Source organism: Taeniopygia guttata, chromosome 6, assembly GCF_048771995.1.
Source record: "Taeniopygia guttata chromosome 6, bTaeGut7.mat, whole genome shotgun sequence".
Taxonomy (NCBI): Eukaryota; Metazoa; Chordata; class Aves; order Passeriformes; family Estrildidae; genus Taeniopygia; species Taeniopygia guttata.
The window spans coordinates 22,881,458-22,894,975 of record NC_133031.1 but is presented as its reverse complement, the minus strand read 5'-3'; the positions used below and the strand labels follow the sequence as shown (position 1 = coordinate 22,894,975).

Below are 13,518 nucleotides of genomic sequence, written 5' to 3'. Positions count from 1 at the left end.
ATCCTGGCCTCTGCCCACCCTCATCTGAAGCCTGGTTCTCTGTTGTTGGAAGAAAAGGTCTCATACCCCACCTCCTACACATTCCTGGTCACTGCCGAGGGAGGAGGATGATTCAGTCCCCAGCAGACAGTTAGCCCTTGGCACCCCCAGCCCCATGAGGGTGGCTGAAGACTCACCTGGTTGCCCTCTGACTCGCTGTTCTCCAGCCCTGAGTCTCTGTCCTCCACCGAGGGCGTGGGCCTGAGATGTGCTTTGGTGGAGTGCCCGTTGCGAGAGCTGGGGCTGCAGCCCAGCTCGGGGCGGCTGTAGCGGCGCTGAGATGTCACGGTAGCAGCCAGTGGGGCCGTCCTGTCACCAGAGCCAAGCTGGGGCACAGAGGGGGAGTCCACCTCCAGTGGGGGTTGTGGGGACTGGTACACATCTGCTGGGGAGACAGAGTCCTGCAGGGGCTTCTGAGTGAAGGTGACGGCCGCCCCACTGGGGCTGAAGGTCAGGGTGGCGTTGCTTTGGGGAGAGGAGCTGCTGTGCTCCGACTCGTTGGAAGAGTGGCTGCCCACAGAGACGTCCGACTGGCTGCGGCGGGGGTTGTAGGGCTTCAGAAAGGAGCTGTACACAAAGCCTTTGGTCACTGCAGAGAGGGAGAGGAAGTGAGCTCAGACAGGCACAGGGACACCAGAGGAGGAGAGCAAGCACCAAGGGCAGGGAACAGCCACCTACCCCCATTGTCTATGAGCCAGCGATTCTGGCTACCCATGGGGTCCTTCTTCTTGATGACACCCACAATGTCTCCTTCTAACAGGGAGACATCCAGGTCCTGGGCAGCATTGAAATTGCGGTCTGCCTGGAAGAGACTCTCTGGGGGATAGCGGGCCAGGAGGGCAGCTCGGATGTCATCCGACTGCAGGAAGTAGGCTGGCTGCAGAGGAACAAGGCAGGTGTGAGTGGCTGTCCTGGGCTCTGCAAGCCCTGACACCGGGCAGTGGGAACTCACCAAGCCAATGAGGGGCTGCCGTCGGGCAGACTGCCGTTCCATGCTTTTCCTTTCAAAAGTCTTCTTGGGAGCTGCCTGGGAGTCTGGGAAGAAGGTGAAGGCCTGGAGCTGCTGGAGGACTCGACTGTGCTCATCCTGGAAGATGGCAATGAGGTTCCCTTCCCTGCCAGACACCTTCAGCAACTGGAACCAGAGCAAAGTCGGGATCCGGTTAGGTGACAAGTCCTGGGAGAAGTGGCCAAGAGCTACAGCGCAGACCATGGCAGGGCTTGAGTCCTGCCTGTGACTTGCATCAGGCCCTGGTTTGCAGTCCTGTCTGGACTCAGCTCTAAGCGGTCCTCAAACTTGTGACTTAAGATTCTCCCAGGTGAATGCTCTCCTGCCACTGCTCCAAGAGGCTTCTACACACAACTGCAACATAACCCTGCAATCCCTGCCCCAACACCATCCCACAGGAGCCATACACAAATCACCTGTGGCCTGAAACTGCAGTAGCAGCTTCCCCCAGGATGTGACAGGTCCCGGTGAGGCTCAGGGACAAACCCTGCACAGATTAGTGCTGCTCTGAGCCCAGGGCACTGACTGCACTGTGGGAACCCACCGAGAGCAGGGGTCTGAGCTCCTCCAGGGCCAGGCGCACGAAGTCGCAGTGTGCCTCGGCATAGCCCCGCACGCAGCTGGCAAAGAGCTCCTTGGCAAAGCGCAGGAACTTGGGCAGCTCATCCAGCAGCTGGGCATTGAGGGCCTCGTAGTTGTTGCGGGCTGACTGCAGCTCCTCCAGCGTTCGCTTGTCCTTCAGCTTCTCCGCTCGCTCGGTGCAGTTGTGGAAGTCAAGCAGTTTGTCGAAGCGTTTCTGCACCAGTTTGTGGGGCCCCGCAAACATGCTCAGCAGCTGGCCCAGGGGAGACATCACCAGCCGCTCTGTCCGCTCTTTCTGGTGGGCAGAGGTGCAGTGAGAAGGTGAGACAAGGTGCTCTCTCTCACACGGTGAATGCCAACAGCTCGTTCTCCAGCACCCAACCTCCCCTGGACAATACAGTGACCGTCTCCTGGTGGCAGCCACTGGAACTCCTGAGGTCCCTTCCAGCAGCAATTATCCTATAATCTTACATAATTGTGCCAGCATGGGTAGCTCTATGCAAAGTACCTGAGCCACTTGCATAGAGCTGTAGCATTTCAGGTAGGGCTGAAAAAATGAATATCTAACAGGCACAGTCATAAGCTGCCAGGCACCAAAGCTCTCAGGAGGGCAGATCTAAACAGGAATGCTCACAGCTCTCCCAGGCTACCCTCCCTGCAGCCTCCCAGGGCCTGCCCATCTGCAGCAGACCCCCAGATGGGCCTCAAAGGGGCACAAGCCTCACTCACAAAGCTGGAGAAGAGCTGGTCGCTGATGAGACGATTCACTTTCTGGAACTGGTCCAAATCTCCACTTCCCTTCTCTGTGCACAGATCCCACATGCTCCCTGCTGCCAGTGCCTTCATACATGCTGACTCCTGCACCAGGGAGACAGAGCCGAGCCATTCTTGCTGCCCAGAAGGGGCTCCCAGGGCAGCCCAGACCACCCAGCCCCAACAGAGCTGGGGCAGGAGCCGTGGCCAGAGGCAGGGACACACCATGCAGACAGGAGGGGCAGTGCATGGTGAGCCCCACAGGCCTGGCATCATACCCAGACTGGCTCACCCGGACATGCTGCAGGTAGAGGGAAAGGTCCCGGATGAAGGACTTGATCAGACGCTCCTGCATCCGGAAGTTTTTCTCTGTCTCTTCAAAGGCTTCATCCTTTAGCTGTGAGAGAAAGTGTTTCAAGGGAGGCGATGCAGGACTCGGCACCTCCCAGACTACAAGATGTGGGGCCCCTCCTGCCCACAGGCTGGACAGCAGAGATGGGTAGTTCAGAGCCTAAGCTCACTCTGCCTCGCTGGCCTGGATCAGAGGTGGATGGGGGGAAGGGGCATGGAGGGACAGCAGATACTTGTGGGGAAGCACTGCAGGGTGTAAGTGCACCTGATGCACAGTACCTGGGGTGCAAAGCCTGTGAGATGCTTGAGGTGGCTGCTCACACGGTTGGATTTCTTGATGATAGAGTGGAAGTTGAGCTTGGAAATCTTCTCCATGAGGCTATCCTCATCCCCTTTTCTGTACTTTAGCACTAAAGAGATTGATATAGAAATCAAAACCCTTGTAAGCACAAACACGCATGTCTTACACTGCCTCATCAACAATCACCTTGTTAATTCTCCTCTTCCCCAAGCCTCTGTAGTCCCAATAACCCCACATATAATTACAGAATGGCTTGTGTTGAAGTGACCTAAAAATCATCTAGTTCTAAGCCCTCTGCCATGGACAGGGACATCTACTAGACCAAGCTGCTCAAAGCCCCATCCAGCCTGGTCTTGAACACTTCCTAGGGTTGGGCATCTGCAATTTCTGCAGGCAGCCTGATCCAGTGCCTTACCATTCTATCTGTAAAGACTTTTTCCTTATATCTAATCTAAATCCTCTCAGTTTAAAACCATTGTCCAGCCCTATCACTGTATGCCCTTGTAAGATATTGTACGATAACCTCCCATCGAATCCAGCACCGTGTCACCTGTTAGGTTCTTGAGATGCCCTACAGTTTGCAGACAAACCATTCAAGCTCTTCCACAGGATTATGCACAGTGCCAGCATAAGATGCCATAGGAGATGATGTACAGTAGTCCCTGGACATACAGAAAGTGTCTATACTGCTTCTTTAGCAAATACAAGCAATCATTACATGCAGCCTTTGTCACCTCAGCTTCAGTGGGGCTATGAGGAAAACTAAAGCATAAGATTTGCACAAACTGGGGGTTTTCAAGGGAAAACAGGGAGGATGGCCAACAGGCATCAAAGGGAGTAATTTTCTCCCTCTGTTCAGCCCCAGGGAGGCTACACTTCGGTACTGTGTCTAGTTTTGGTACCCAAAGGCCAAGACTGGGAGAACCACATCTCGTAATCCATGAGGAGAGCTGGGGGAGCCAGGTGGGCTGGACATGAGGAAGCAAAGGGGGATCTGCTCACAACTAGCAGCTACTTGAAGGGCAGTTACAAAGGTGATGGGGCCAAACTCCCCTAAGCAGTGAGAGCTCCTCCATGACCATGGTTTCCAGCTAAGGCCCAGTGGCCAGCAGACACTGACCTCAGCACACCCACTCCTGTCTCTCTGTGCCCAGCACTGCCCAGCTGCTCACCCAGGTCCTTCCGGCGCTTGTACTCGTTGATGTTGACGTTGATTTCTTTGACTGCGAGGACAGCAGCTGTGAGTGGTGCCTTATCAGGGTGAGCCTCAGGGGTAGCACTCAGCAGCTCCATCAGCAGCAGCGGGTACCGCATCACCCTCTGCACTGGCTTGATGAGGAAGGAGCCCAGGTTAATGTAGTTTGTGCAACCCCTGGAAAGTCAGGACAAAGGAGATGTATCAGGTGTCAGTCTGGCTCTGCTACACACATTCTGCCCCCTCAAACCAGTGCCAACCAGACCCAGAACTGCAGTGCCTCTAAATCCACTGTACTCCCTACATCAGGCCACCCTTGTGTCCAAATTCATTGCTCTTCTGAACTCCTGGTGCTCTCAGATCAACCCCCGGTTTCTGCTCCTCACTCACAGCAGGTGATACTTCCCAGCCAGGATCCTCTTCATTGCCAGACCCACCATGAAATCCCACATAGGCACAGATTCGTACTTGCCAAAGCCACTTGTTTCAGGTGCTGTTCCACCAACCAACTGCCCAGATCTATCCCCCAGTGCAGGACAAATTGACTGCAGGACCACAGTCACTGCAGGGCTTTCCTGGCTCCCTGAGGCTGAGGGTTCCCAAATCCCATTTCCTGCCCAAGACTTCCCCCTGCCTCATCACTTGTGCTGCCTATCTGTGCAGCCCACCCACTGCCTCTGCTGCAATTATGCCACAGACACCTCTCTCCTCCCTGTCGTGCCTCCACAAGGCACTGTTAGGGCACCCCAGCATGCACCCAGCCTGTGGCAGAAGGTTAGTTACAAGGAAATGGCCAGACCAACACAGACAGACAAGCAGGGACTAGGAGGAAGTACTCACCATTCACTGTACAGGCTCCTGCCGGCCCACAGAGTGCCAAAAAGCAAAGAAAAGCAAGGGTTAATGGGGTGGCAGGTGTGCAATCCCACAGCCAGTGTCTATGGCCTGCCCAGTGAGGCTGCCAAGGCAGTGGGCAGCCCTGTCCTCTCAGAGCTGCCATCTGCACTGCTGGCTCCCAGGGCAGTTACCTCCACAAGCTAGAGCCCTGGCACCCACTGAGCCAGGCAAAGCAGCCCCTTCCTCAGCAGCCGTGGTGGCTCAGGGTTTGGGGAACAGGAACCCTCAGTCCAGGACATGCCACCTTCTCTACACATTGGTGGCTTCTATGCAGATTTTAAGGGGGTCTACAGGTCTCCCAGCACATGTGCATTGGGGCAGGGGCCATTTGAACCCAGAACCCAGACAACTACGCAGTGCCACCATCAGACCCTCTCCAGTCACCACCTGAACTATCCAAACACTGCTGAAGAGAGCCAGGGATGTTGGAAACTGATCCTCCATCCCAGCCTGGTGGCTGCCACAGCCAAAGGCTCAAACCTGAGGCTATCCAGCAGGTCCAAAAGTAGTTTCTGCAACTTCTCATCCTTCTCATAGGTCTCCAGCAGTGCGATGGCCTCATCATGGTTCTGGCAATACACTCTGTAGACACTCTCCAGCTCTGCACGATGTGTCAGGAACACTGGTCCTGCAGACAGCAGCAAAGCAGGACTTCAGTGTCTCCTGGTCCCCAGCTGACTCCAGAAACACTGGTGTGTCTCTTGGTAAGACATCCAGTGTCCCTGTTCCACACACACAGGTCAAGAAAACAGTGCTACTACAGCATGCAGGACCCCTCCTCATCACCCAACACAGAGAGCTCAATCAATCCAGGTCTCCCAGAGGGAGTAGTGGAGACATTGGTCACAGGGGCCACAGAGCAAAGGCACAGGCAGCCCAAGGCGTGAATGGCTCAAGCTGGCAGCACTTTGGGGCAAAGGACCAGGGACGTACAGGAACATTGTCTGAGCACAGTGACCCCTGGGGCAACACAGATCTCCCTGGCTTCACTGTGACCCCTGGGGCAACACAGATCTCCTTGGTTTCACTTGAACTGATGAGTGGTGATGGGGACCAGCAGAGAGAAAGCCCAGTCCCAGTGATCCTCTCCCATCATTTAAACTGTTATGCTCTGGCACTAGCAATGCCCATCCCAGCCTTCTGAGAAAAGGTAACAACAGAATTCATACCGATGGCATCTGAAGCCTCCAAGGCGGACAGCAGCTGCTTGGAGAAGTTTATTACCATGTGGATGTTTCCAAAAAGGCCCTCAAAGTCTATGTTCTGCATCTAGTGAATGGGAAAAGAGATGTCCTGGATGGGGAACATGTCCCATTTAGACTCAACAGTCCCCCCATTGCCCTCCTGCAATCCATCAGTCCTTAGCTTCACAGCAGGCACCTGGTGTGATCTCCTCTCATCACACATTCCCTTGTCCCACAGTGCACTGAAACTCTCACTCCTTATATGTCCTTCTCTTTCCCAGCAATTCCACCCCTCCCTCTGCTCACCTGGTTTTCTCTTTTTCCTCCCACTAAATCTGTCCCCATGCCAAGACCCCATATCTTATTTCTCCTGTCAATGAATTTAACCTATAACCAAACAAAGAGAAACGTTTCCTGCACCAAAAAAATCAATGTGTGATACTTGCTGGCAGGTTTCTCATTCCCAGCAAGGATGAGGGTTTACCAGGATCTCAAAGCACATGGGCTTATTGCAACAAGTGCAGGGAACTGTGGGAACCACCTTCCTCCCCTCGGAACAGCTTTAATTTCTTCTATGGGTCCCTGTGCTGCATAGTCTCATCTCTGAGAGCTAAATGGACTCAGTATTCTCGCCCCAATCCACCAGTGCTGCACCGCCGTTCCCTCTCCTTTCCCAGCTCCTACCTGTGCCTGCTGCAGGGGCACCATGATCCTCTCTACACACATCTCCAGGTCTCTGATATAGTCCCGCTCTGTCTGGAGCAGCTCCTCAATAACCTTGGCCCTCTTCTCCAGCATCCTCTGCTCTGCGCTCTCAGCGGCGGCCGAGGACGGCTCCAGGGACGGCGTCTGGGAGGACAGGAGAGTCATCTCTGCGAGACAGATAATCGAGATCAGCGTGCTCCAGCAAGGATACGAGGACAGGAGACAAACAGCACAAGTAACCCGTGAGAATGAGGTACAGCACTACAAGGGCCTTTCCAGAGGGGCCATCCCAGGGCTGCAGGGAGACCCAAGCCCACCCTCGCAGCACCGGGGGCGCCGCAAAGCCCCGGCCCCGCGCGGCGGTAACAAACCCGGCTCCGGGCGCTCGGCCCTGATGCCGGCCGGGGCCGGGCTCCTCTCCCGCCCCGCGGCCCCGGGAGCTGCAGAGCCGGAGGGCCGCCCCGCTAGGCAATGGCGGCCGCCCCTCCCTCAGGCTGGAACAGGGTCTCCATTCTCCAGCCCCGGGGCATTTCCATCTCAATGGCCGCGGCGGGCCCCGCAGCGCTGCTGCCGCCGGCAAAGCCTGGAGCTGGAGCCCGGCCAGCGGGCCCGGGGCTGCGGGCCGCCCTGCTCGGCCCCGTCCGGCCCCCCGCGGCCGCCTCTCCTCCCCTCCTGGTTTTCGGTGCCACCTGCGGCCCGGGCCGGCCCAGCCCCCTCCCGCTTCCATCGAGACACCACATCCCCGCGGATTCCCGGGCCGCACCCGCCTGCTCTGCAAGGCTGCGCCCTCGGACCGAAACCACAGCCGCACTGCCCTCCCCGGCCCCTCCCTGCTCAGCCCCCGAGGCCGGGAACACTCGGGTCTCCCCCATTGCAGGGCAGCACGGAGCCCCTTGCAGCGCCAGCCTGCCTCGGGTACCCCATTTCATGTCAGTGGCTGATTCCACAAATGCGCCGTCTGCTACGGAGCCCCAGCTGCCCTCCATCAGCAGAATTTTTTTTAGAGTTGCAGACATGCCCCAGTTCAGACGTTTCTAGGAATGATTTTGCAGGACAGGCACTTCCAGAGGTCCCTGACTTCTCCAGTGACAGCGTCAGACAACAGAGCCTCAGCCCTGCTTGCTCCCAGGGACACCCAGAAGGGCTCGGGACTTACCCTGGTACCACAGGACCGACTGTGCACAGCCCTAAAAGACCCCCAGCCGCTTCTGCCCAGGTGCTGGGCAGGCTGCAAGCAGCCCCCAGCCGTGCTCCGTGGGGCGATGGCAGTACTCAGCACTGCAGCACGAAACATGGGATGGGAAAACTGCTGCCTCAGCCTAAGCATCCTGTCCACTGCTCCCCCAGGCCGGGGTCTTCACACCGAAACAATTCGAGAAAGAAAAGACACCCAAGCTGAGACACTGACTCAGAAACCATGCTAGCCCTTTTGGCCCTTCCCATTGCAGAGCAACCTTGGCAGAAACCAGGAGCATCAGCACCAAACAGCAAGTTCTTACAGCCACCTGTGCTGAGGATGAACCACTGTGTCTCTCTGCACAAAGAGCAACTTCAAAATCATTCCCAGTGGCCAGCCTGGCAAATGGGAAACCCAGCTGAAACACAGATGCCCTCAATGTGGGAGGGAAGATATCCATCTCTCTAAGCTGGCATCTCTGCTGGCCTGCCTTGAAATCTAGCCTGGGGAGAGGCAAAACAACCACCTCCATGGAGGAGGATTCAGTGACACAACCAGCACTACATTTCGTAGGCAATCACTGGGAAGAAAAGGTGTGACTGATTCCTACTGGCAAGTATCCTTAAGCCTAACCCCATCAGACCCTGTCTTGGCTTTCCAGCAGGCCCCAGTGATGAACTTTATCAACTCAAATGCAGCAGGAATCCACAAGGAGGGCCTCAGAGCAGATGCTGGGTTTAACTGGTTTTGCTCTTTGCATTTGCACAGCATCTGCAAAGTTTCAGGAGCAGACTGGGCTCTGCTGTGCAAGGTCCTCTACAAACACCCACAGGGATATCCCCTAGACACAGCACTTGGAGCCTGAACAGGATATGAGCAGAAAAACATACAGGAGGGACAATTAAACACTAAGATAATACTGTCAGCCGGTCTTTGTGGCTCAGATAGTTAATGAAGTAACAACAAATGAGTTATTTTAAAGAAGGCATGGCATTTGTTTTGAAGGAGAGCAAGCTCAAGTGGGAAGGCAGCCTGGATGAAAGAGGAAGGTGTTAATTTGCAATGCAAACAGGTGTGTGAAGCCCAGAGGGGGTGGGTGGTGAGATGCTACTACTGCATGGGGTGGGCTGGGAAGAATCTTGAAAATTAAGACAAGCCAAAATCCCAGCCAGAAATTACCCATGTAGCAGCATTTGGGAAGACAAATGGAAAATATTACAATTGCTTTTGTCAAAGAACGGAATTTTGTATTTAGCCCCAGGCAAAATGCCACCACATTAAGTTTTGTACAGGACACCTCAAGAGTTTACTGCACCACCAAAGAACCCTGCTGTGTTCCCAGCCTTAGCCATAGCTAAATTGCACTCACACCATGTGTTTGGCTCCAGCTTTCCAAAACAGAGCTGGGGATGCCCAGCGTTGCTGGCAAATGCAGCAGCTCCCCATGCTCCACCAAGCAAACCCCAGACAAGTAAATCTAGGTCAGACCCTTACAGAAAGTACCCTGTGGCAAGGATTCAACCCACACTTGTGGGATTGCCAGCTCCGTGACACCCTTCTTTGGCAAGCCTCAAGTCCCTGCCTATGGAAGGGAAATTAAAACCTTCCCTGCACAGATTTTAAGCCCACAGTAGTCATCAGCTCAGCCTGGATGACTTGGCACAATGCTGGGCATCAGTTCTACCCCACTGTATCAGTATTTGCATGATTTTGAGAACTCATACCAATTAATTCTTCACTGGCCTCCTTGCTTTTTCTCAACATTTCAAGACTTCTTCAGAAACAATGCTACATCGCAGTCAAGTCTCCTAGAACTCTTGTTTATCACTACTCCAGCATCCTCCTTCAGCAATGAACTCAAAAGTTGTCCTACTTCTTTCCAAACACAGCTCAAAATATTCAAATACAGAATTTATTTGTAATATTTAGGTCTTATATCTGACCAATATGTATTACTTAGTGTTTGTTTCTGATACATTTAAAAAACTCTCACTTTTTGTATTTCATACTTTGTTAATTGTCATTATTTTTTCTTGTTTGTCACACATTCTTGTATGTCTAATAAGAGCTTTCCCTAAATGAGGCTTATTAAGCAGTTAACCCACCAATTTCACAGCTGTGGATTTTTGTCACCTAGTAAACATTTTTTAAACACATCTCCATTTTACTCCACAGATTTTTTATTTAGATGCTTACTTTCAATTTGATTCATCATGCCCATCAACTTTGGAGATGCTAAGACACACCACAGCTTGAAGGAGCCTTGTTGGCCTGCAGGAATATGATTTGTATTTTTAATGAAGCCAACAAATTCCAATCCAGTGACAAATTCATGCTTACCCATGACACAGTTGCCAAACAGGCATTCAGAAATACATTTCCAAAAACAATGTTCCCAACCACAATTTTCAGCGATTCAGATTCTGTTCTCCCATTTCTCCTTGGTTTGATAGTCTGAGCCAGCCTCCCAGGAGCAGCTGCTTTTGGGCTTTCCTAGTACCCCTGCTGGACCCATGGGAGACCCAGCAGCAGCTCCTAACCCAGGCCTGGTGATGAGGTGTGAAGATGCAGCACACTCCCACCTCTGCCCTTCCTGGGGAGGCTGTGGTTTGCTATTGCAATCACACAGCTCATCCTGCTCATCTGAGAAATACCACTGTCATTGACTTTCTTCCAATTAATGAAAACTTTGAATAGTTATTACCCAACCTCCTTGTGGGAGCGCACATGCAATTAGAGGTTTTCCCTGCCCCGCTCTGAGCAGACTCGACCCACAAAGAGCAGATCCAAGGGGATGCATGTCCACCAGGCTGCAGGGCTCTCCCAAAGGTGCGCATCACCCCCCTGCTGCTCCGGGCTCACCTGGCAGCATCCCGCCGGCTCGGCTGATGTCACCTGCGGAGGGACAAGCCCAGGAATCTCCGGCGGAGCTGCTCCCGGCCCCGGGCCCACAGCTCAGCACAGACATCAGTGACTCAGGACAAAACAAACCAGCTGCAAATATTTGAAGTATGTGGAGGCCAGGAGGGGAGGAGCCACTGCCGACCACGAGAGGGGGGGCGATGAAACTAGGGCAGGGAATAATTAATCTGAGCAAAAGGCTAAACTCACTGCCAGGAGCGGGATCTGGCTGGGGTGAAAACTCTTACTCCAGAAATTGGTAATACACCAGTGATCTGAACAGGGGCAGAATAGGGATGCTTCTCCAGGGCCATTGGAGCAAACACATCTAAGGCAGAGACTGCTTGGTTGGGATGTCTCTATGCCAGATAAGACCATAACCATGGTCCTAAACCTCCTCTGGTTGCCCAGACAGCCCCATGGATTCAGTGTGGGCAGAGGATGATTCCAACCCTTGACACAGAAAAAAGTGAAGTAATACGATGGTGTAAAACAGCTAAGCTGCTAAAATTGAGGCAGGGCATCAACCAAAGTGTGAGCAAAACCACTGATTGACAAAAGAATGAAAGCTGAAAGTTCTTTAAAAGGATGTTTTAAATATACAATCCAAAAACATGAAGAGAACAGTACTGATGAAAAGTCTGTCCTGCATCTCTTTTTCAATAAAGAAAGCAAATATCAATATATAAATGAACACAGTAAGCCAGATAATAGATACACCACAGAAAAAATTAGAAAAGACATCAAGAAAAATCCATGGATGGTAGAATTAAGTTTTCATCTTTTAAATGAGGAAATAAAATGCTACTTTATAGTGGACCTTTATTTCCATCTAGGACAATGGAAATCCTACAGTGACACAATCCCACAAGTAGGCAGAGAGATTATGATTTTTGGCAAACCTGGCAAAAAGGTAGAATTATATAATAAATTTTCTGCTTATTTCTTTCAAATAAGTAGAAACAGAAAAAAAAAACCCAAACAAAAAAAACCACCTTGAAAATCCACTGCCAGTGGAGTGGAGACTATCCAGAAAAGAAGGCATTTCTAAACAGGTTCTTCAGAGACTGGATTTAGTTAATGCCACATAATAAAGTAAATGTAAAATCACTGCTGTCATGTAGAGAAGTGAGGATCAATTCAACAGGATCACAAAAAAAGATGAGGCATATGAGTCACTGAGTGATCCAGGGTACCCTGAATAAAATGGAATTATTCAAACCAAGCAGGTTTAATGCAGACAAATACATTAACGTATTAATGGGAACAAGAAATGCAGCCACATGCAGCATTGTATTATGGGCAATAATTTTTTTGCTTGATCAGACAAAATTCAACAGGGCTTCCCTGAATGTAAGCAGAGGACCACTGGGGTTTTGGACAAGGGCACAGTAGCATAGCAAGGTAAACTAGTGCTGACACCAACCCAGAATGCCTCACCCAGCTCTGAAGTCCACTGTTTTTTAAAAGAGTCTGAACTGAAAAATGAGTGAGCATCAGGAAGAATAAACACTTAAAGGTCTTCCTGTGAGTCTTTGACATGGGTATTTTAAGACTCCATTCACTACAAAGAACTGAAGATTTAATTACAGTGTACCTGCCTGAGAAGAATAGCCATCAAATAAAAAGCTCTAACTGAGGAGAAAAAGGTTGGGGTTCAGAGCTGAAATGCAACACATTAGCATGCAAAACCTTTAAGAATGATGGTGACTAAGCAGCAAAACTATGACAGGTGGGTTCTCCTGTTGATGTGTCAGGCAGTCACTTTTGATTCTTTTCCCAGAAGAGGTGCTCTAACCAAGCAGCTGTCACCCAGTTACACCGTAAAGAAATCTGTAAGAAGTGTGATAACCCTGCAAACAGAAAAGATCTCTACTGGCTTGGAAGTATTCAAGGCAGGCCAGATGGGGCCCTTGGCAACCTGATCTAGGAACTAGATGCCCCTCTAGTTCTCTTCCAACCCAAACTATTCTACAATTCTATGATCTCTACTGGGGCTTTATAGTCTCTAATTCTGTTACTCAGTGGATGGAGGAGGAACCTGTTAGAGAAGTAAACAGCATTGGAAAATGTGCCTGGAGCACAGGCTGAGGGAGAACCAGAGCTGACTTCTCCCTGCCAGCTGCACAGGAGGTGTCTGCTGCCAGGCACAATGGGAGCTCTTTTGGGGAGGTGCTGGTGGGATCTTACACTGAGGCAGCTACAGCAGCAAAGCAGTACATGCCAAGGAGAGCTGTTGCTGATCCAGCACTGTGCCCCAGCAGGACAAGAGGAAGAAAGGTACAGACAACTGCAGCCAGAAAAAGGCCACGGGATGGACAGACAGTGTTTGAAATACCTGGAGCTTTCATCTCTCCTGTTCTGTTGAGACACTGGTGCAGATGATGAGGGCATCCTGCTCTGCACCTCTCACAGCCACTCCCC

At 52.1% G+C, this 13,518-nt stretch overlaps 1 protein-coding gene across 7 annotated transcripts in view; it reads right to left on the bottom strand.

The window, feature by feature from the left end:
• The window catches only part of DNMBP (dynamin binding protein), a 34,935-nt gene that overhangs the window by 2,097 nt on the left and 19,320 nt on the right, over window positions 1-13,518 (bottom strand). For 4 of the 7 annotated variants that reach the window (XM_030276188.4, XM_072931157.1, XM_030276189.4 and 1 more), the window contains 12 exons: window positions 6,996-7,183; window positions 6,297-6,396; window positions 5,608-5,755; window positions 5,071-5,088; window positions 4,208-4,407; window positions 3,014-3,144; window positions 2,676-2,780; window positions 2,360-2,488; window positions 1,593-1,925; window positions 992-1,174; window positions 718-916; window positions 177-628 (listed from right to left, as the gene is read on the bottom strand). In XM_030276188.4, coding sequence (XP_030132048.4) covers window positions 177-628; window positions 718-916; window positions 992-1,174; window positions 1,593-1,925; window positions 2,360-2,488; window positions 2,676-2,780; window positions 3,014-3,144; window positions 4,208-4,407; window positions 5,071-5,088; window positions 5,608-5,755; window positions 6,297-6,396; window positions 6,996-7,183 — 2,186 coding nt within the window. Of the gene's footprint in view, window positions 1-176; window positions 629-717; window positions 917-991; window positions 1,175-1,592; window positions 1,926-2,359; window positions 2,489-2,675; window positions 2,781-3,013; window positions 3,145-4,207; window positions 4,408-5,070; window positions 5,089-5,607; window positions 5,756-6,296; window positions 6,397-6,995; window positions 7,184-7,387; window positions 7,505-11,055; window positions 11,561-13,518 lie in introns of those variants that run through there. The other 3 variants (XM_072931158.1, XM_072931159.1, XM_072931156.1) reach the window with 3 other exon arrangements.